Below are 23,846 nucleotides of genomic sequence, written 5' to 3' on the forward strand. Positions count from 1 at the left end.
GTTATCAGCGTTCACTGACTTACCACCGGATACAGTGCTCTCGTTTGTCGCCGTCTCGTCCGTCGAATCCGACGTTGACTCTTCAACGGTGGCGCCGGACTCCGTGATGCCCATCGACTCAGTGACATCGATGACCGTTGTAAAGTCGTCACTTTCATCCGTTGTTTCTTCCGTTCCGCTGCCTTCGAAGGTGCTACCGAATATCGAGGTGTGCGTTAAGATGTCGGTGATATACGTGCTGCCGCTGCCTTCGCCGCTTCCGGTCTCCCCGGGCGATATGTCGCCCCTCGTATGAGCCTCGTCGCCGAGCATTCTGTCGTCCATGTCTATACCAGTGGAGCCAGAGTCCGGTGAACTGAGCGGCGTCGCTTCGGTCAGGTCGTCCATTTGACTGGATTTATCCTTCTGTAAACATGCAATTACACCGGATTAATTGCCTGCGAATTTCCCTTCGAATCGACGTTCAATTACTGTGATTAACTCTTAGCGCTCCAGATTGTTTCGTAATCTATCAGCAACTGCAACTATTTCTTCGATCTTTTGTTTTCCTTCAAGTACAAAATTCGGATGCGTGAAAAATCGAATTTTTGGGTAGTTTCTTTAAGATTCATTGAAATATTCGATATTATAACTGGCGCAATATTGGAGCCTACAGAGTTCAAAGGGTTAACACATTGGGTACCGGTTAATTTTCAGAAAACTGAATTGCGATGGTAATTTTCACCGAGGAAATCTTATATCACTGTACATAGAAAAACTCAGATAACATATCGTTGTGTAATATATTTTAAATAGATAATCAATGCGAATAAATTTTATATTTTTTTAGTGCTGTGGTAATTAGCGAAGTTGCATAGCTAAGTGTCTTTATATAAAAACGAGATTTCTCGTTACCGGTACGCAATGTGTTAATAGTGGAGATATAATATTACGTAAATGATTCTGGTAACAGCACGAAATATAGAAAGTTTCTCGAACAGTTCTTAACCGTTTGGAAGCAACTTTCCTGGATATTTACCAAAAATGCGGAAGTGATTCGGTGTGTATGCAAAAACATTAATAAGAGTATTTATCTAATGCTAAAATCTAAATTATAATTGACACAGATAAACAGAAGCGGTTAAATGTAATGGTTGAAATTTACGTTAATTATTCTATTAAACTCATTCGAATTAGTAACAGTCGAAACGTTTGTCATGCCGATTTAAAAGAATTATCAGCATTTCGATAGGAATCTTGGTATTCCAGATGTTGAGGATCTTTCTTTCGCGACGTGTCAATAATAAAGTCCCCTAGATCAGTTCGCACCAAGCGAAATATGGGAAATCGTTATTATTCGGGATTCTATTTCCAGACAACAGAGTAGACGCAAACAGCCCTTTCTCTCGCGAGAATCGATTCCGGCGTTCGTCAGGATCAGATAGCGAAGTTTCTGATGGTAACAGGACCCGATTCCATTTACATGAAAATAGCACGAAGTATAACAGTAGGGAGTCGCGACTCGCAAGACGGTTTTCAGATATTCGATTAGCTGGAGCCCAGTTTCACTTACGCCGGGCGCCAGGCTGGAGGAGACCGTTACGAAGTCCTCCTCCTCGTCCTCGTACACTTCGCACTCGTCGTCCTCCTCCGTCAGATCTTTGATCTTCTCCGGTTGGACCGGTATCATCTCGTCTGAAAACAAAATTTAATTAAACACTCCGCTCTTCGGGAAGTTCCGGGGGAAGCGGAATTTGCGGACGAGCATGATCTCGTTCTGATGGTAATTTTTCTCAACAAAGGGAAGATCATTCTTACGGAATAAGCCGTCGCGAAACGTGAGAAACATAAGTTGACGCAGTGCCTTGTGCGTCACACCGTACCTGGGACACGGTCAATTTATCTCGGAAGTTGACGCAACTCCTTCGAAAGCTATATTGTTTACCTATCTATTACGCGAAACAAACTTCTAACTGCGGAAGTTAATTTAATCGCGGTAAAACGATATGCCTGAAACTTCGCCGCGTTCCCGAACTTTCGATCGTAACTGACGATATTTTGTAATTACGTCGAACATTACTCGTCCTGTGGGACAAAGGCAGACTCGGCTACTTCGAGTCATGTTCCTACTTTCAATTCTCAGCATCTGTTAAGTAGTTCGAGAAAATTGTCAAGTTCGACGTTTAATCGTTCAACGTCGTGTAATGTATTAAATGTTGCAACAAAGCTGCTCTGACCTTTAATTTACGTATGGCTCCATTGTATGTGTATTATACGAAGTGTCAACGTTTCGATCTTTTTGTTTTCTAATTATTAATACCTCGAAGGCATCGTATATTCGAAATGATCTTGAAAACAGCCTCACTCGAATACTGACTCTCGAAGGAACAGAAGATAATCTACAATCACTATTTTCTAGGAATTCCATATTAACCCTTTGCACTCGACAAAATTTTCACTACAAACTTTCATTATTTCCTAACGAAATATTAACAATATTTGCAACTTACGTAAAGAAACATCTTGCATAAATTATGTGGTAAACTTTTTCCATGTTTCACGAGTTAACTCTTTGAACTCTGTAGGCTCCGATATTTCACCAGTTATATCAAATATTTTACGAATCAAAGAAACTACCCTAAAATTATTAGATTCTCCACGCATCCAGTTATAGCATTTCTCATTTTTCACTAGAGATACCATAAAAATTAGTTACAGTCGCCGATAAATTACAAAACCACACGGAGTGCTAAGGGTTAATACTTTACTCAACATTTCCTGAATTTTTCATCTTATAATTTCGCGTCCGATCGAATGGCCGAGAGTCGCGATTCGAGCGCGAAGTATTAATCGTATCGAATGCTCGATAATTCCAGTCTTAACGCGATCGCTGGTGGATCGATCGAAAAGCGATCGTACCTTCTTCGCACGGCCGCTCGTTGCAGTCCTCCATCCCGAACATGATCGTGCTCGCGTCGCAGTTGTCCGTGTGGACCGTCGCGTTGTCCTTCATGCAAATCACCTTGCGGTTCATGCTGCCGCCGCCGCACGGTTTCGAACACTGGAAACACGGTAAGGTGATTAATGGAAGAAATTTGAGGCGAACACGTTTCTTGCCGTTGCTCGGCGCAAAGCCGTCGAAGATATTGAATTTCTTGACCGACCGAGGGAACAAGCCGCGGAGGATTTCTCGCGGATGCGAATACCGCTCGCCGGGGCCTCTCCACGAAAATTGATGGCTAACGATCGTCGAATATCTCTCGCGCGGATAGATTACCTCGCTCCAGGGGCCGGCGAACCACTCGCCTTTGCACTCCTCCTTGGCGGTGCAGTTTTTCGTGTCCTCCAGCTTCCTTCCGGCGTCGCATTTTTCGTCCGGCACTTTCGTCACCATTTCGTTGAACGTGCCGCAGAACACTTTGCGCGTCTGCACCCCCGAACCACATTTCGCTGAACACTGTGGAGAAATAACGAAGACGATTGTCTCGTGATTTGATCTGTTCAATGGAAGAATATTTTAGTAATATTCTCTGGTAAGAATATTCTTTAGTAATTGTTTCGTGAAATATAATATTGTCGTTGGATGTTAACCGTTTGGATGCTGAACAACTTTTGTGGATATTCACCAAAACTGTGGAAGCGATTGGGTGTGTATGCAGAAAAAATAAGAGTACTTATCTAATGAGATTACAAATATTGTGTTGTTACAAAAAAATATCAGAATATAACATTTATTCAAATAAATTTACTTTGGTTTATTTCTTGAAGAACATTGTGAGAACTCCGCAATTTTGGCACAACACAAGAGCGCTATAGTGAAACTTCGGTTATATTTTGCTTAGGAACTGTATTGAGTTTTTCAATAAAAGAATATGTTATATTCAAGCTTCTGGTCATTTTTATATATTTTGATATTGTTTGATGAGATGTCGGGTCTCTTGCATAGATTTGATATGTACTTTCTATAGGAATCACATTTGGAAATTAATGGAATTTTGAGATATTTTTTATTAAGCGTTTCATATGGCATTGTTTTTAAGTATATATAAGTGAGTTAAAAATACTTAACTCGAATTAGATGGATATTACAGTAATGCGTAGGTTCCTATTTTCTTGATTCAGTTACGTGTTGAATATAAGAGGAATTTTTGTAACGAAAAGGATCAAATCCTTGTGTTTGAATGAAAACACACAAAATGGAAAGGATATAATGTCAAATCATTTGACTGAATTGCATTATTATTATTGCTCGTTGATTCGGTTGAATCCCATTACATTAAATAGTACTATTTATGATATAGAAATGGTTTCAACTAATCATCGGTTAATTGAGTGAACTATAGCAACTCGATTTGGTTGAAGGTCACCAATGACCTCTGTGGCATACAACACGGTAATAATGCACTAGTAAAAAACCTTCTATATCTAGATTTACTATAAATCACCAAATTGCTAACAAGCAATGTCACATTCAACCCTCTGTACTCGAGAATATTTTTTTCAATAAACATTCATTATTTTCTGACGAAATATCAATGATACCCTTTTCAATTAACACAAAGAAATACCTTACACAAATTAAGCGACAGAACTATTTTCTACCGATACTCCATGTGTTCGTACATTATATAAAATTTAATATTGAATTTTCAATTTTCCAACGATCTTGGATCAAATCAAATATAGACTGGAAGGCGCCTCTCGAGTGCAAAGCGTTGAACTTAACCCAACTCAACATCTGTGTTTATTAACCCTTTGCACTCCACAGGCTCCTCTCAGTCGCCACTCGATTTGGCGCAGAAAAATGGAGTATAATATTTAATGTTAAATTTCGCGTGATGCAATATGTGAAATATTCAAATAAAACAGCCGATTTCTCGCGAAGCCAGTCTCAAGAAGCGTTAACCATATTTCATCGGAAAGTGTCGGGTACTTTCGGTAGAAAACTCTCGGAGTGCAAAGGGTTGAACCACATTAGAAATCTTCCCGACTCTGATACCGTAAAGCAACGGATTAACGAATCCCCGTCCCCGAATCCGGCGGAACCGACGTAACGCGGCGAGAACAAACAAATTTCCGATTCCACTTACGTCACTCCACTGTGAACCGAACCAGAGGTACTCGCAATCCTTCTCCCCCTCCAGGCATTCCCGCGTCAATTCCGGCTTCTTCTCGGGGTCGCACTTGTCGTCCGCGTAAACGGTGCCGTCTTGCGTGGCGCACAGCGCGGTCCTCGTTTCTTGGGTCAGCCCGCACTTGTCGTCGCACTGTCGACGGCAATGGAACAGGGTCAAACGACGCGCGGCCGTGATTACGAAAAAATACGGCGCTCTCTCATTTAAATGTACCCCGAGTCACGCGCCCCCGATATTATCCGAGGCGGCGGAGGGCCGCCCGGCTCCCGCGGGAATGGATTTTAGAGCAGCGAGGGGATCACGGACGTTCGGGTGTCACCGCGGAGAGAAAAGGTCGGACTTACTCCACTCCAATCCGACGTGACCCAGTCGAGGCCGGCGCAAGGTCTCAATTCGCAGGGCTTCTCACGCTCCGGGACCTCTCCTTCGCAGGCCTCGTCCTCCAGCACCTGGATCTTGCCGTTCTCTTTCTTGTAGCACGTCACCTTCCTGGTCTCCTTGCCCGGGCCGCACAAACGGTCGCACTGGCGAGCAACACGATTTTCGGATTTAACACTGGGTTCACGGAACGCGTCGAATCGACGCACATTGGATTTTAGAAATATTGTTTTGTAAATGTTTACGCCGATCTCGATTGATTAGAGCACACCGACATGTACCTCAATTATCTACTACCGAATCTACAGTTTCCACGATCTAAATAAACGAGCATCGATTGTTTTGGGAATAATAGAATGAAGTGTACAATAAATGTAATTAACACTTTCGGCCCGAATACACAGGTACCGCGGATGTTTGAAATTACCGGAGCTAGAAAATGCTCGTCCTACTGTGGTATTGTTTACCAAAGTTCTGTTATTTCTTGGTACAAGCACGTATATCATACATAATCATTTACACGTAGGACTCGACATCCTTTCTCGTATTAGCCTGTATGTTATAACATATTGAAAGTAGGCGGGGTGTTACGCACTTGTCAATGTCTTCGATTTGATGCGTGCAAATGATTATGTATAATATATGAGCTTCTACCAAGAGATAATAGAACTTTGGTAAACAATACCACTCAAAATATGAATGGCAATGGGAATAGCTTCATATAATATAGGAATGGCAGCGAATGGGTTGAAGGTGAAGAATTGTGACACGAGGGTCTTTTTATGCTGATAGATTAAGCGTTAATTATTATCAGTGTTTGTTTTAGTTTTCTTTCGAAGATGCTTTGAAATCTACAGTCTTCAACGAATGAAGTTAAATTAAATATCAATTAATTAATAGGGAAAAGGGAGACTACGAGCTGATCTCTCGCTGTCAGAGTAATTAAATCATTTCTCTGCGACTTAGTCTTCTAAATATGAACACTTCATCTCTCAGAAACGCCGACGTTCGTCCGCGAAGAGTTAAAAGGGTCGAAGGAATGCAAGGAGGCGTTTGTAAGGTACTAGGTTCGTAAGTATAGTTTCTTGTGTTTCCTAACATATTTTTCGATATGTTGAAGGACAAATGCTAATTCTTTTACTAAGATTTGGTACAACTAAAATGACGTTACTGATGTAATAGCTACTTCGGTTAGTATTAACTCGTGACGCGCAAGAGATTCTAATATCCAATCAGAATGAGTTTATTAATTACCTAAGGATCGCTACTGAACATTGTAATATTCTATCAACAAAACATCAAGTGAAATTACTCTTCTCGTACGTGCTTTAGACAAACGGGCTCTCTTCCTCGAGATTTCCGCGAGCTACCGCTACGATGATCAGCAATCCAGTTATTCAATTACCTTCGATTCTTCTCCCTAAATGTCTGTCCCCTATCCCCAAAGCCATAAATCTACGTAAACATGCCTAGCTTATTGTCAGCATCGAACGAGGAGGACACGTCTCATCGTTTCATTATTTACGCGATAAGCTGTTATTCGTGAGATCGTACCGGTTTCCATGGGCCGAGGTGGAACTGGGGGCACTGGACATCTTTATTACACTCCTGGGTAACTGGCCCTTTCGGTCCCACCTTCTCCAAACACTGACTATCGTCCACCACCGATGGTATTCCACCGGAGATGACCTGCTCGCATTTGATCTCTCTGCTCTGTTCACCTCCCTCCCCGCAGTGGCTGCTGCATGGACCCCATTCGCCCTCCACCCACACAGGTGGACAGGGGTCCACGTTGCAGGACTGTGTGTCAGCTGGTTCCATCAGTGGATCGCAGAGGCTCTCATCCACCGGCTGGCTGTCCCTCCTCCTCACGCAGGCGACTCGCCTTGACTGATAACCTTCGGGAATTGAAATAATTTCGAGCTTAGAATTCATTCGTTCGCTTTCTTCTATAGAAATTGATGGCTTTTAATATTCAACAAATTCTAGACATACGATTATAGACGTTGACGGAGCTTTCAACGTTAGATAGTATCGTGTTCACAGTTGAAAGATAATGAAAGAACTTTGAGACTCGAAATGGATTTTAAGATGATGTTAAAGTGAACTTCAGTCGTAAGTGTTCTGCTCTTAACACGTTGAACGCCATAAACGACGATTATTCGCAAACAATTCTATATTACGAATAACGCTACCCATTACGGTGACATTCAGTTCGATGAACGTACAATGATAATCCAATTCAGTCGAACGATTGAATATCGTATTTTTTCCATTTTGTATACTTTGCTCTATGAAATCGTGCGTTCAACGTGTTAATTGGAATGAAATGTTTCGTACTAAAATGCAATTGAAAGTGCGCAGAGTGGAATAAAACGCGGGACAACGTCCTGTCAACGGGAACCGAAGTAATCCGGAACAGAGCGACGCGAACGAATTCGAAACTTAATGAGCAGTTTATTCGCCGATGAAACATGAAATATTTGTAGAACGGCTCGCCGCCGTTTAACGGGAAGCCCGTTAATTACTAGCTGTTAACGAAGCTAAAACGTCGGGGCGATCGGAGATTATCGTATCGAATCTAGAATCGTTAGGTCGGAACGCGCATCGTTCGGCGATTATTAATCACATCCGCCGTGTAATCCCGCGACGGGATAAATTTCGGGAAATTCCGCTACCTGTGCCGCAGCTCGCGCTGCAGCTCGAAAACTCGTCGACTATCCAGGTGTAGCTGTCCGTGTCGGTTTGATGCGAGAGTCTCTTCGGCATGCTGTACTGGTAGTGCACTCCCACGTTGCGACCTTGGTACAGCAACTGTGGCAGATACGAACACAATTTACCTTCACGCATTTCCGAACTTCTGGAATTGTCGTTCGGCCGTTGAAACAGGCGACTGTTATAATTAAGCTGAGAACTACGGGAAGAAAAACCGATCGTTCTGAACTCTCGGGTGAAGTATTGACACATTGAACGTCGGCTGAATTTCAGCTACTAAAGACGCGAGCGTCGGTGATTGTATTGATACATTTTTGAACATCGATTAAACGAAAATTTCCAACTTACGGAGGAGAATAAGGAATTCGATTTTGTAAATTTTACTTTGGATTTGTGTTATCGTAAAATGTTGCATAAACGTGGGATTAGCAGTTAAACGATAGACTAGAAATCCCGCATTATCGCGGGGCCGGCGCTCAATGTGTTAAACATTACTGAGAATATTAATAACAAATTGGAAAATATTAATAGCAGACGAAACATCATTTACGAATATTAATTTTCGTATTCTTCGAAGGGAATACTAGACAAAATAATATAACTTCAGTATCCAAAAATTCTTTATAAATTGTATCATGACCACGAAGATTCTACAAATAGAAAATTCTTTTATTAATATTAGGTAAAGAGATGTACTTGAAATTTCAGTGGCATTAACACGTTCGCGTACAGTAGAAATTTTAATGCGCCAAAAATAGGAAAAATGCAAAACGCGTTAAGAGTTAAAGTGGATAGTAATTTCAAAAAGTTAAGGCTACATAGAATTGAATTCATGTGGCTTATAAATTTCAATGTTATAGCATTCATGTAATTTTCTACCACAATGAAAATGAACGACGAACATTCTTTGAAATGTACAAAACCTTCAAGAGATAAAGATAAATTATACATCAACTGCTTAATTACTAGAAAAAATAGAAACTACGCGCTGATCTCTTGCTGTTCAACTAATTAAACGATTTATCTGCGACTTGTCTAGCAAATATGAACATTTCTCGTCGAAATGTCGACGTTCGTTCGCGAAAGTATTAAAAGTTCAAATTGTAAATAATCTCGAGTTCGATAGTGAATCGGCGGACTTCGTTGTTCGCGCGACGTTGATTTCTTTAGAAAGTGAAATAGGTGTTTGATAGTTGCGAGGCCTGGAGGCACTCACCACCACGTAAATTGGTTCATTCGTCGGCCCCAGGGCAGTAATGGTGTCGGGTGCCGAGAATCCTTGCGGGTCTCTCGAATAATGGAATATGGTTCCAGCGAATTTCAGGCTTCGTGGGAAGTCTATCCTCCAGTTTCCGTTCAGATAATAGTGGCCCGACGTGTTTCTAACGGCTGCGAGAGAATAAAACGGGTTAAAGCATCAGCAACCGGCCGCTCTATTAGTTTCTAATTCAATGGCGGCCCCGTAGGAGCGAGCCGGTGTCTGTGCAACGTCTAAATTCACTGACCTAAGTAATTGTTCGACGGTTTGATCTCCTTCACCACTACGTTCGTCGCTCCTTTCGGGATCAGCAGGATGTCGGTGTACCCTGCAGAAGATTCCATTAAACGATCAACACTCGACTCGAAGAGGATTTATTATTATTTATTATTCGTCGTAATCTTAACACTTAGGCGACCGCCTAGAAAGAATAATTACAACCTTCCATTATCTTCGATTATACTCGTTCAATTGATTTAGTTAGAAACTATGTTTTGTAAAAACAAGAACCGTATTCGATGAATTGCAAATAATCCCACGTCAAGACTAAATAACGAAAGAACAGATAAAGAGAATAAAAGGTAATACGTTGTTAAATGAAAAACGGGAGATCTCTCAATTCGGTTGGCTAAGTGTTAATCTACGAAGAACGTTGGAAATAGAGTCAATCGAAAATATTTTATATTTATATACGCTACTGTCGTAAAACGAAGTATAAATTTGAATAAAGTAATTAATAATAAGAGTTAACATCAAAAATTGTCTAATTAGAGAATGTTAAGTATTTCCAACGAAATACTTCCGAGCGCAAAGAATGAATCTTCAATAAAGTTTCAAGCTTTCCCTGGTAGTTTCCTCCTTTCGAGGCAAAAACAACTCGATCATACTCCATCCGTACGCGGAATAATGTTTTCACTCCAAACATACCCAAACTCTTATCAATTCTCAAAATAAAAACTCTCATCAAACCAAAACATCGCGTAAACCTTGCAAAATTATAGACATTGCTTTCACGAGTCAGCCCCTCGCGTGACTCGATTTCCTAAATTATTTCACAAATCTGCCGTACCGTGAGCGAAACAATTTTCTCATTTTCATCGATAAATTTAAATGAACCTCGAACGATTCGAATTCATCTTGTAACAGTTGTGTCCGCAGTGTTGCGAGAAAATGAGACAGCGCGATCAGGAACGCCCGAGGTGAAATAAATCGCAAGGCGAAACGTTAAAGCGTTACGCGCATCGATGATTGACGTGAAAGCTAAATTACACTCGCCGGATTGACGAATATAAAACTCACCGAATTGCAGGTCATCGGTGTCGAACAGGTCGGAGACTGTGTTGCAATTGGAACCGTCGCCGCCGCATTCCCTGCACGCGTCTTCCTCGACGTTGCTTCCCAGCAACATGTCGCAGCCGACATGCTGACGATCAAAGTAAATTACTACGTTTGTAATACGCCGATCGATATCGCCGATTTATCTCGCGGCGAGCCTCGTAATTGTCGTGCCGGCAAAACAGACAACAAACGGTCCTCTGACGCTCGATGAATCGCGGATCGTTAAACTCACCATGCATTTCCCTTCGACGCATACGTCGTTCTTCTCGGGCTCGCAAGGCGTCCCGTCGATCACTGACTTCTTCTGCCTGTAGAAGAAACGCTCGCCCCGCGGCATGCAATTCAATTCGCACTTGTTCGGCCCGCCGGTGTAAGGAATCCAGCTGCAGGCAAACGATTTCGCGCGGCTCGCTTCACTAACTCGATTAACGTCGTTAGCAGCGTTCTCGGGAATGGGAAATCATAGGAAACGCGCGTTCGGCGTTACATTTGATAAGTTTATAAAGCAAAATCGGGGCAATCAGCGTGTATTTCAGTTGAGTTCGGTTATTGCGTTTCAACCCTTTGCACTCGAGGGGTAACTCTCAGTCGCAATTCGATTCGATGTGACAAAATTACAAAGTGTTGTATGTAATATTATGTCTCTGATAAACCATAAATATATGAAATATTTGTTTCTTTATTTACGTGTTTTCTCATTAGTTCGTTTCAAGTAATATTGAAAGTGTCGAATATTTCTAGTGAAAAGCTTGAGTGCAAAGGGTTGATATGTGTATTTCGATGGTTCACCGATTTATTTCTTTGTTGCAGCATACATTAAGATGAAAGGTTGAAATGTGAGGAATTCAAGAATAAGATTAAAGGGAGTTAAACATTGAACAGCTGAGAAAGAGAGAACTAGGAGGCGAATGATGGATTTTGACACTCACTCGTAGTAACTCCCTTCGAACGGCACTTGGTTGTACTCGGCGCACTGTTCTGCTCGGAAATCTTTCGCATCCTCGGAACATTCCTGTACGAAAAGGTGAATCAGAGAATATTTCACACGTATGCACTGCGATAAAAGGGAGGAGCTAGAGATTTCAACCGGAAAGTGGCAGTAGAATGCTGAATTCCTTTACGCAAACTCCAAGAGTGTCAATTTCTTTAATAACCCCTTAGAGAAACATCTGTCATCTTCTTGATAATTCCAGAAAAAAGACACCAGGAATGTGTCATTCCGTAGTTCATAGCTTCAGCGTTAAATGGAAATCAAATTCGAAGTCGGGCGAACGACGAAACGTGCGCGAATTGCTCTTCCCACGGGGAATTTTAATAAGGACTGTAAGCGGGACAAAAAATATTTGCCGAATCCCAGCAAGAAAGGAGCAAGCCGGAGCTTTGGAATGAGACTGTTCGCGTTCCCTCGAAACTGGAGCATGGGGGTCGACAATAATTACTGGGTCGCGAGCAAACTCCGCGGGAACAGAAAAAACCTCGATGCGAAAGCACTCGAAAAGCTTGCGGTCGCGGTTACAAGTGGCCCGTGTCGTGCGTTCGCGTGTTTTTCTTTGCGCCACCTCTTGTCTGAGCGAGCGCATTCCGCCCTACGTGCTCCTCTGCGAGCCGGGAATAAATTGTGGCCACGGGGAGGGCCCTTCCGCCATGAAGAAATACGTGCTCCGGAGACATATAGACGGGCAATCGGAAAATGCGTCTCGTCATGTCAAGATATAATGCTTAGGGGTGGCTCCTCTGTCGGGGAACAACCCCGCTGGTTTCCAGGGAATTTTGTAAACACCGGTCTTTCGTCCGTCGCGTTATTAGCTTCGATGTTTGCAGGCAAACTTTCGTTTTCACTCGAAAGCAATATTTGTAACTATGTTTCGTTACCGAACTTGAGTCGGAAGTTCGGATTTTTTGAACGTTCGTTAATGTTTTCGATTTTTTACAAATGGTTGACCAGGAAATTAGAGACATTCGGTGCTTCGTTGTGTGGAATCGATTGGACTCTCTAGGTAAATTGTCATTAGATGAAGTTCAATGGAGTGTATTTCTGACGAGATAACTGCGAACAATGCGACACAAGAATTATCGATCCGAAAGTCGAAGCTTTTTTGTCATGGTGTTTGATATTTCTTGAAATTAAATAGATTTTAGTTAATTTTGTAAGTTCAATGGAGTGTATTTCTGACGAGATAACTGCAAACAATGCGACACGCGAATTAACCGTTGAAGTGTCAATCCGAGCAAACAGAAATCCCGTGCTGAATTCCAGAAAGAAGAGAAAGGGTTTACAAGCCCGAAACGCGACAAGCTCTGAATAATAAAAGAGCCTTCGATGATCAATTAATCAAACTAGTCGTTCTCGTCATTGTCGAGGGGGGGTGGGGGAGGCAAACACGATCCGCGAGCACAATTTCCCCCTCATCGATCCGAGCAAGCCAAACAAGCAAACATCATTCCAATACCAACGATGATATCACCGCGGTCCGGGGGATTCCACCCCCGGCGTGATCCCGAGCGCAAATAGCCGGGGCATCGTGTTGCCACCTTGCTTCTACGACCGTGGCGGGTCTTCTCTCGCAGGAATTAAATGGCCCGTATCGCGACTGGGTTACGAGGACGAAGCAAAGCTGAGGAATGGCGACAGAGATGGGGTGATTTGGAGAGGAAAAGAGGTAGAGATAGATAGATAGATAGATAGATAGATAAATTGATAAATAGGTAAATAGATAAATTGATAAATTGATAAATAAATAAATAGATAAATAGATAAATAGATAAATAGGTAAATGGATAAATGGATAAATAGGTAAATAGGTAAATAGGTAAATAGATAAATAGGTAAATAGGTAAATAGGTAAATAGGTGAATAGGGAAATAGGTAAATAGGTAAATAGGTAAATAGGTAAATAGATAAATAGGTAAATAGGTAAATAGTTAAATAGATAAATAGTTAAATAGATAAAAGGATAAATAGATAAAAGGATAAATAGATAAATAGATAAATAGATAAATAGACAAATAGATAAATAGACCTATCTCTACATCCATCTCTCTATCTTTCCATCTATTCTAACTTCCTATTTAACTATTTTTCTATTCCCTCTACCTATTTATCTACATACATAGAAAGATATTGCAGAGACAGATAGATACAAAGATAGAAATAGTCAAATAGAAATAAATAGACAAAGTGGAGAAGAGGAGAGAAATAAATAAATACATAAACAGGCACATAGAATACGTGAGAAGGGGTAAGAGAGTAGGACAAGAGGGATGAATGTCGCGCGAGGGGTTGGGGTGACGCAGGTAATGTCGATAAATCGAGCAGCCTCCTAAAAAGGAAGAAAAGGCGTCCCAGCGGGACTGGTAACCACGCACGAGGATACGCGCGGAGGATTTATGACGTAAGATTTCTTGCGGGGACAGTGTGCGAGGTTCGGCGGGGCTCGGCGGCGGGGTGGAACGGGGGAGCGAGAGCTGCTGTTTGGTGACCGTAAAAGAGAAAAAAATCGAGCGCGATCCCAATACGACGCCGGGGATGAGGAATGTTGCGGGGACCGCGGAACCGTGATTTATGGCGGGTCGCTTTTCTACCGGGTCGCGAGCACCGCGATTGACCTTGACGCTTATTCAAATCGATGGTTTACGAGGCATATCGTTTCGGGGTCACCAGATATCCACCGTGAACGTTGCACCGTACGCGATCCATTACCGTGCATTGAGATCGCGCACGGTGAAAATTGTATTAAAATATCGGGATTTCTCCGCGACTCACGGGAAACCGGGATTCCCTTATCTAACTGCCGTGTTTTCATAGCGAAAAACGGGTCAAGAACTCATTTTATTTTGATAAAATCCCCCGTCGAGAGAGCTCCGCGCTGAACATTTCAAAATCTATTTAATGAAACGTCCGGACGAGACAGTTTTCACTAAAAATACATCATCACGATAAAATATCAGAAGGAACGTACCCATGCGAAGTATGAAACTCCGGAAGCAACGAATGAATAACTAGTTTCATTTCGCCATTCTCTTTCGATAAATCCTCTCGCTTCGATTACCTTGTAACAGATATTGACTGCAGCATTGAACCGATCGCACGAAGCCTTATATTTATTTACGAACACCCTTCGATGTTCCATCCGGAGCAAGCAACCCCCCGGGAGTCGCCGGTGGACGAGGAATCGGTGAAAAAGCGGGAATCGGGGACCGGTCTTATAAATACGAGACGAGTCACTCGCAATTACGGCGACTCGTAATTAACGGTTCGCGCTCGTTAAAGAAATCCATCTTCCGCAAACTCTACCCCGTTCGCCCCTCCGCCCCCCCCTTCCCGCTTATTCCGCGAGCAGTCCGGGTTCCGGCTACTCGAGAGTTTCATCCGGCCGGTAAACCGAAGCCCCTCCGGTGAGTTTCCACCGTTCAATAATCGCTGTTTAGCCGGCGGGCATTGTTACTAATTACGAAATCTCGAGACAAAGGGGCGAGAACAATGAGCCGCGTTCGAGGCAATTTTTGCAGCGGCGCGCAATCCCCCGGTGAAATGGATCGCCGCGTTTGATTCTGAAGTGGCCACCCCCGGGACTCGGTCGTTCAACCCGTTGAATCCGTTATGCAACAAACGCCGCGATTTTTGTATATTGTTGCCGCGCGCGGTTGCCTGTCCGGTTCGGTTTTCAATGGGGACGATCGGGGGATGGAAAGTGAACGCTCCAACCGCGATTCAGCCTCGGCAGCGCTCTTATTTAGGATTTCCATGGAATTGTTGCCGGTTCGCGACGGTTTGACATTTCAGCTTTCCAACTGCACGCCGAGCCGCCTTCGAATGTCCCGCCGCGCTTTTTGCTCGCGTTTGTGTTCGTTGATAATAGGTTTCTTCGACGATCGTCGGTCCTCTCGTTCCTGGAGCCCTTTCAATCTAATTCACTGGTAAATCGCCTCTGTCAGGGAATCTTTTCAAAGTAATGCCCGGTAATTGTCGGCATGCAGAAGAGGGGCGGCTCTATAGACATTGAACGTCCCTTGCGAATAGAAGTTACGATTATAGGAATAAACCGTGAAGTGGACATTGTTCGCCTTGTTTCAAGGGGTGAACATGAGAATCTAATATGAGATAATATAAGAGGTCTGATATAAATGAGAATGACGATAGTACGAAGTAAAATGATGTGAAATTTACAATTAAGACGAATGGAACATTTTGAACTTTGAAATTCTTTGAACTTTGGAATTGAAGAACTTTGAGACTTTAAAGGTTCGAAATTTCAATATTTCGGTTTAGAATTGATAGGTAGTATGATTTAGATAGTACGAAGTAAAATGATGTAAAATTTATACGAATTAGGATAAATGGAACATTTTGAACTTTGAAATTTGAGGTTCGGAACTTTGAGACTTTAACACTAGAACTACCGTACCAGTCAGAATGACTGGTTTCGATTGTTTCGCAATGATTGATATCTTAAAAGCATTGAATATTCGAAATGATGTTGAAAATAAATAGCTTCATTCGCATATTGTAATAAATGCCCGAAGAAACCGAGCGTAATCTATTGTTACAACTTTTATATGGATTACATATAAATCGTATTAAATCCTCGGTAGTTCTCTTGTTAAAGCTTTGAAATTTCAACATTTTAGTTTAGAATTGATTCTCTCAAGCGGACGCGTGCACCGGCAATCGATATCCAACGGCCGAGGACACGCAACAACGCCGCAGCAACCTGCGGCCCATTTCATTTAGCACGTCGCTTTAACAAAGTTAATACTTCGCGAGTCGATGCCGCGTAATGGCCGGCCGTTCATAAATTTTAGCATCTCCGACCGTGCGGCGCTACAGTATCATACGGCCAGGCCATATTGTTGCGTTCGGAGACCATTAAAGGTTCTCGAAGCCATTCAGGATTCTCAGCCATCTTTCTGCATCGCAACGGGCGCTCGTACCAACGTCCTCATGGGAAAGGAATTTTTCGATGGAAAAGTTAAGTCAAACAGATATATCGTCAGCCAAAGCGCACTGCGTTGTTTCTCGACTTTCCGAAAGTGACCCATTCCCAGTCTTATTTTATAATTATCGAAAAGACAGACACTGATTTGAGAAATTATTAAGGAAACCGATTTAATAGCTAAATTGATAGAAGCTAATTGAATTCTTAATAACTACACTTGTGGCTTTCGCAAAGAAAATTGAGAAAGTCAGTTCAAGTTTCTATAAAATTAATTATTCCATATATATTATATCATTCTCCTGCAAACAAAAATAGCGACTCTAAAATGAAATTTTATACAATTCACGTTAAAGCTTGTATTTCGTTGATTCTCTCGAGACTCCTGAATGCTCCGAGTCCCACAGTTCACCTTTGACATAAAAATAATAGAAGCCATTCCGTTTCCTTTCGTTTTCTTTGCTTTGACAGATGGACTACGATTACCGACCATTTCCTTCTCGTTTCTCATTCGGAGGAATAGGAGGCAGTTGGAGTCATTTAACCGAAACGATTTACCAGAGGAATGATGAGGAATGACGAAGAATGATCCGAGGCGGCGGAAGCTTCGATGGCGCGGCGGAAATAATTTTACGGCGGCTACGTGACTTTCAGAAATACATTTTCGCCGAGATCCGCTCTTATGAAGAAATAGCGGGGGTCAAGGAATGGGTCCTGTTCCAGAAGCGACGTGGCATAGGTCGAACGTTCGTGACTCAGGAAAATGAAATTAAAGCCGGGGGGGCCGGTGGTTCGATTGATAGATGCCGGTCCTCGTGAAAATTGATGCGACGCCGCTCCGATCGAGGGGCGAACGAGGAACAAAATTGTGTAGACTGCGTGCAACGGGGAAATTAATTTCTAATCCGGTGAACTTCTACGACCCCCTCCCCATAGATTCTCAGAGGATATATCGCACAGGATTTGGTCGTAAATAAACTGCGGACCATTACGCACTTATCAATAACAGAAGCTTCGAGGTGCGGTACGAGATCAAAATTGAATTGAGTTTCGATTTGCTGACATTTACTGTACAGTTCTATTGTTAGAAAAATTATCTGTTCGGTTAGATCTTCGAAATTCGAGGTTTAAGTAGATAATTAGAATATATATTTGCATAACTCAATAACAGAAGCTTCGAGGTGCAGTACAAGATCAAAATTGAATTGAGTTTCGATTTGCTGACATTTACTGTACAGTTCTATTGTTAGAAAAAGTATCTGTTCGGTTAGATCTTCGAAATTCGAGGTTTAAGTAGATAATTAGAATATATATTTGCATAACTCAATAACAGAAGCTTCGAGGTGCGGTACAAGATCAAAATTGAATTGAGTTTCGATTTACTGACATTTACTGTACAGTTCTATTGTTCTTAGAAGAATTGTAATGCGTTCGGTTAGATCTTCGAAATTCGAGGTTTAAGTAGACAATTAGAATACATATTTGCATAACTCCGTTAAAACTGAAAATTTACCGAATAATGCTTGTACGATTCAATACGAGTGAAATCGACTCGTTCCGTAAATCTAGTGTTAAAGTTTCAAATCGAGTAGTCTACTGGAAATATTGCCGTTATCGTTAACCGACTGACGATATAGAAAAATCCATTAAACGAAAATTGCGTGAACACGATCTCAAACATCTGTCCGAAATATCCACGAGAAATACGGCTTTTTTTCAATTAAACTGTTGCGCGTTTAAACCAATCTTATTTCCGCAGAAAATCCCGGCAACGAGGATAGCGCCGTGCACCTAATGTTTCGGGATTTCAAAGAACTCGGTTGGTCCCTGAAGCTTACGACTTTTCGATGGTCCTGCGTACAGGGTGCTTCAAAAGTCGCGGTGCAAACTAGCAAGTAAACACCGACGTCGCCAGTAATATTAACTGCTTCGATTGCGTTCCCTAATTTCAATGCTCCTCGAAACATTCCATAATCGTATTAATCCTCCACACAAAGACTTCTCATTTAAATGACCTCTATTCCAAACGTTTCACTCGCCATTAACGTACACGAATCAACGATAAATATCCCAAAGCATCGTTTCAATGAAAAAAAAGACATTAACAATTTACATCCACGATCAATGAATCTCTTCGCCGATTCGTCTCCGAAATCTGTCGAAGATACGAACGCCCGCGCGCCTTTCACGCGGCGCTCTGAAATTTGTATTTTTGTGACACCTCTTTTGAGCGGAGCTGTACAGAGCGGCGTGTTTACGACTGCCGCCTCGAGATCCTGCGGTTTTAACTTCGCCGATGTCCCGAAGCAGCGCCCGGAGTATCCTCGAGCCAGGATTTAGTGGACGTCCCCGGGAGACGATCTTTACAGCCGTTGTAAACTTTTAATCCCGCGTTGTATTTCAGCGAGGGTCAACGCGTCGATCAACGACGGGACAAGGAATATCATCGCGAGCCCTATTACCTATATGTACCTGGACACGCGATTTTACGGCGTCCCGGTGACCTCGTAAACTCCATCCGCCTCGAACACAACGGCGGGCACGGTTCCAGGAACCGGTTGCTTGTCAGGGACCGTTTAACCCTTTGTTTCCCAGCGATTATTAATTGACAATTCCATTTTATATTCGCCCGGACGACGCTCCATTTCCGTCGTACGTGTCGCCGGCATTACGTCCCTCCGCCATTTTTCTTCGTTCTTATCCGTCCTTTTTTCTGCTCGGACTGCTTTCGACCGGTTTCGAGCGAACGACGAAGGAAATCGGGAAGAAGAATGGAACGCTAGACGGTGTCTATGGTCGACGGGAAGGGATTCGGAACTGTCACTGTAAATCAAGCCGAGAAGTTTTTATTTACGGGTTCAACAGTGGAACTACCGGATGGGTAAAAATCACTTATTTCTGATTTCTTCTTTTATGATTATTGGAGAGGCACGGATACTTCGCGAAATTATCAACGAAACCGAAGTACAACTCGATTGAAGTCTGAATGAACGCTTATGGTTTTTATAGAGAAATTGGTAAAAGTCGGTTTGAGTGATCGGTTAAGTATATCCTTGCTTGCGTTTCGTGGAATAGGTCTGAATCGATGTCTCGGAATTTATGAATAATGTTTAGGGAATATCATTCGTTACTTGTTTTATCGTTTCAAAGCGTTTGACTTATAATGCTCCCTCCGTAACGTCGCGGCAGGAGCCCCTTAGTGTCTCGCTTCTTTAAAAAAATTCTCTCTTCTATCTAAACACTAACTCGTAAATGACAAAAGTATCGAAACAAATACACAAATATTATGTTCCTAAAAATGTATACGAGAGGATTTCACTTCAACCCTTTGCGGACCAATGACATTTCGAGATGAAACATTCATATTTGGAAGACTAAGCAGGCGAATGATTTGATTACTCGGCAAGAGATGTGGTTTCTGATTTTACTATTGTTTAAGCAATTAATATATAATTTAGCTTCATCCGTTGAAGGTTTCGTACATTTCAAAGAATCTTCGTCCGCGAAGGGTTAAAAGTACCTCTCCGAAACTGCAGCCGAGAAATCGTTCTACGACGAACGATTCCATTTCTCAAGTCTCGTTCTGAATTTTCAGTTGCCCGACGCGAAGCTGCCTCAGGCTGATTTCATATAAATGAACGGGAGGAGCATTTCCGGCGAAAGGCGCGAAACGGAATGGCAATCGAACGAATGCGGGATTAATCGATCATCGGGACAATTTGTCAAGATCACCCGAGTCCGGGGGAAAAGAAGCGGAGCTAACGGCGTCCCGTTGATTAAGTAGTTTTAAATGAAAGTTTGACGCGGCTTGGCACGTGCGCCCGGTGCCGGGCCGCGCGTCAAGACTCGGCGTCCGATCGATCGCGGCTAAAATGGAGAAGCGAGGGAGACGATAAAGAGGCGAAAGCCCCGTTTCTTGCGGGCCACGCGTGAACGGCCAGCCGGTGGTCGTCGAAAGTCCCCGCGGTTCAGAGTTCACCGCTACTGCGGCTGACATTTAACGAACCGAATTAAATAATGGTATAAATCATTTTATTAAAGACCATCGAACTCTTTCCCGGGGAATTGACCGACATATTTAAAGGTTACGGGCGAGGAAACGTAAATTGACAGACGCGACTCGATTGGACTGATCTCCTCGATTTAACCGGGAGCAACGCTTTCGATCGTGATGCAAGACACTGATACCATCATTCAATTCTTTTGTTTTCATCGATGCTTCGAATGTCGTTATATTTAACACCGACGGACGAGTGAAAATGATCCGTTCTTGATTTCTTATTGTTGCAATTGTTAAGAAGATAACAGATTCTTTGGGAGATTATTCAAGAAATCGATTGAACAGTAACTGTATTAGAAATCAATTCGAGTCTCGACAGATGGAAATTGAAGTTGCTACGGAATTTCAAAAGGTCGATTTAACTGCTCGAACGGTTTAGTGTTAAAATGACTTCTAAGTTTCACTATCGCATGTGATTTTCACATACCGATTTTCAGATTCTTGAATATTACTTTCAGGCTACGTAGAATGTAGTTTCTATTGGAAACTATTCGAAAGATTTAAGATTTATGAATGACCATCAAAACTCTCATACAATCGAAACAGTTTTCTCAATTATTCAAAAACTAAAGAGAATTCTTTGTAACGATTACTTTACAACTGTTCTTATATCTCACATTCAATAAAACTAAGTTCGTTCGATACGACGCCAAGAAAATGAATGTTCAAGATTACGTTAAAAACGGTGTCATCCGTATTCCGATGACGTTGAAGTGGAAGTGTTAAAAATATTGTTACTGGCATTAATTTCAAAAATTATACAAGCAGACACAGAAGAAACGTGAAAATCCGACGCTGTGCGGTACAGCGCACGCAACGGAGCAGCCGGTATTCGATTCATCGATTCGCGATCGCGTGCAGATGGGAATAATTGTAGCTCGCGTCATATGTCGATGCCACGACGTCCCTTGATAGACTGTCAAGCTGTTCGATCTATTAAAGCAAATCGCATAAATCACCCACAATTACGCGATGATTAATCAAATTCTGTTGCGACCGTTCGGTTCGCGCGCTCCGCGTAATTCCTCGTAACCCAGAGGTTTTCATTAACCGAACGAATAATCGAAACGACGTAGAATTTAATCGAACAAATGGAAAACTGATTCGCCCGTTTACCGCGTTAACGGTCTTCGTCCTGCGTTTCGTAAAGAATACTCACTTGAATGTTGCAGGAGAAGTATCGTCTGGATGCCCCGGTGCACCTGTTGTAGCCATTGTCGCTGCAACAATAAGGCGTTTTTATAACGAGTGAACTGGGTTCCTCCAAAGCGTTGTAAGGTCAAAGAGACAATAAGAAAGGGAATCCCGGAGCTTTCGAGGAACGGTATCCTCTCCAGGATAATAATATTTCAACGTGAACGTTAGAGGGGATTCTGTAGCAGTATCTCGTTTTAACAAATCCCTCACGAAGGAAGTACGCGAAGTACATTTGTAGATTATAATTACACATTACTTAATAATTAGAGTGATACATGCAATCCTGAAATTCTTTTATTTTCGTATGCATTATTCGCGACAGTTTTATTAAATCTATTATAATATCGAAATAACTAACTGCAATTTGTAGATTATAATCACACATTACCTAATAATTAGAGTGATACATGAAATCCCAAATTTCTTTTATTTTCGTATGCATTATTCGCGACAGTTTTATTAAATATATTATATTCTCGAAATAACTAACTGCAATTTGTAGATTATAATTACACGTTACCTAATAATTCCAGTGATACGTGCAATCCAAAATTTCTTTTATTTTCGTATGCATTATTCGCGACAGTTTTATTAAATATATTATATTCTCGAAATAACTAACTGCAATTTATAGATTATAATTACACATTACCTAATAATTACAGTGATACGTGCAATCCCAAATTTCTTCTATTTTCGTATGCATTATTCGCAAATAATTAAATTCATTCCATTAATCTCAAAATAATTAAATTCAATTTACACAACGATCAAATCGTTGCACAAACAACAAGTTATTGCTGTCTCCCGAATATTCGTTAACAGCATAATTTTTTTATTACAAATTCAGCACACCTTCGTTATTTTTCACCATTTCTAGTTTGTTACTCTTCCCTAATTCAACGTTCTCTAAATGTTTCGGACAGCTAGTGAATAATAGAAATGTTTTCCGTTCCACGGGATCGTGTTGCCCGTTCGATTCCGATCTCGATTACGAGCCCCGTCCCGTAGATTCTGCATCGCTCGGGAAAACGCGACGGTTCGTATCTCTAATCGGGAATTCACACTCCGTTAAATCGCGCATCGGGCGTGCTTCCCCGTTAACGAGCTTCTTTCGAGAAAACTCGAAGGAAAAGCGGAGCGGCGAAATTCTTTTTTTCGCCTCGTAAACCACCGGCGCGCAACGCGGCCGCCCGCCGACGAAAATTCAAAATTCGACTACTCGGATAACGAAAATCGAAGGAAGGTTAGGTGTCTCCAATTACTCCCTGCTATACAAAATGATTTTCATTCGAGAAATACAAACGTTGCGCGAACGAATCCCGTTTCTCTATTCACGTCACGTTGGAATCGAAACGCGAGATATCCATTATCATTGAAAAACCTTCGTAATATCCGCATAACGCGAACAAAAATAAAACCACCGTACGTTCAGCTCTATACTTTACAACTTTTGTCTGAAGCATTTTTCTTTAACACTCAGACTGTACAAGTTATTCAGTTTCGTCCAGAAAACGACTGTTTGGCTGCACTGCCACGTGACGAACGAAAATCCGCGGGGGAAAAATGCGCCGCCACCTCTCAATAATTCGCGCGCCTCTCAGAGAGATTACATTCGGCCGTCCCGTGCACGTCCGGCTGAAATTTTCATGCGGAAATCTATCGGGAATGTAACGTACCGATGTAACGTCCTCGTAAAGCACGGACAAAACGCTTCCGTACGTTTCCCACTGTGTTTGTATTAACCGCACGTCTGAAATTAAGTGTTCACCCGCGCGTGACGCGCATATTTATATGAAAACATTATACGTCATTGTTTAAAAATGTTACATCCGTTGGAACGTACGGAGTTT

At 42.1% G+C, this 23,846-nt stretch overlaps 1 protein-coding gene across 6 annotated transcripts in view; it reads right to left on the bottom strand.

Annotated features, from left to right (window-relative positions):
- Ppn (proteoglycan-like sulfated glycoprotein papilin) overlaps positions 1-23,846 on the bottom strand; it is a 175,361-nt gene that overhangs the window by 22,167 nt on the left and 129,348 nt on the right. For all 6 annotated transcript variants that reach the window (XM_076370315.1, XM_076370317.1, XM_076370318.1 and 3 more), the window contains 14 exons: positions 21,956-22,016; positions 11,733-11,815; positions 11,036-11,186; positions 10,765-10,888; positions 9,713-9,793; positions 9,424-9,596; positions 8,171-8,306; positions 7,047-7,390; positions 5,459-5,638; positions 5,070-5,246; positions 3,257-3,436; positions 2,899-3,040; positions 1,553-1,674; positions 24-405 (listed from right to left, as the gene is read on the bottom strand). In XM_076370315.1, the coding sequence (XP_076226430.1) occupies positions 24-405; positions 1,553-1,674; positions 2,899-3,040; positions 3,257-3,436; positions 5,070-5,246; positions 5,459-5,638; positions 7,047-7,390; positions 8,171-8,306; positions 9,424-9,596; positions 9,713-9,793; positions 10,765-10,888; positions 11,036-11,186; positions 11,733-11,815; positions 21,956-22,016 (2,336 nt within the window). The remainder of the gene's footprint in view (positions 1-23; positions 406-1,552; positions 1,675-2,898; positions 3,041-3,256; positions 3,437-5,069; positions 5,247-5,458; positions 5,639-7,046; positions 7,391-8,170; positions 8,307-9,423; positions 9,597-9,712; positions 9,794-10,764; positions 10,889-11,035; positions 11,187-11,732; positions 11,816-21,955; positions 22,017-23,846) is intronic.

Source organism: Nomia melanderi, chromosome 8, assembly GCF_051020985.1.
Source record: "Nomia melanderi isolate GNS246 chromosome 8, iyNomMela1, whole genome shotgun sequence".
In the NCBI taxonomy this organism is placed as follows: domain Eukaryota; kingdom Metazoa; phylum Arthropoda; class Insecta; order Hymenoptera; family Halictidae; genus Nomia; species Nomia melanderi.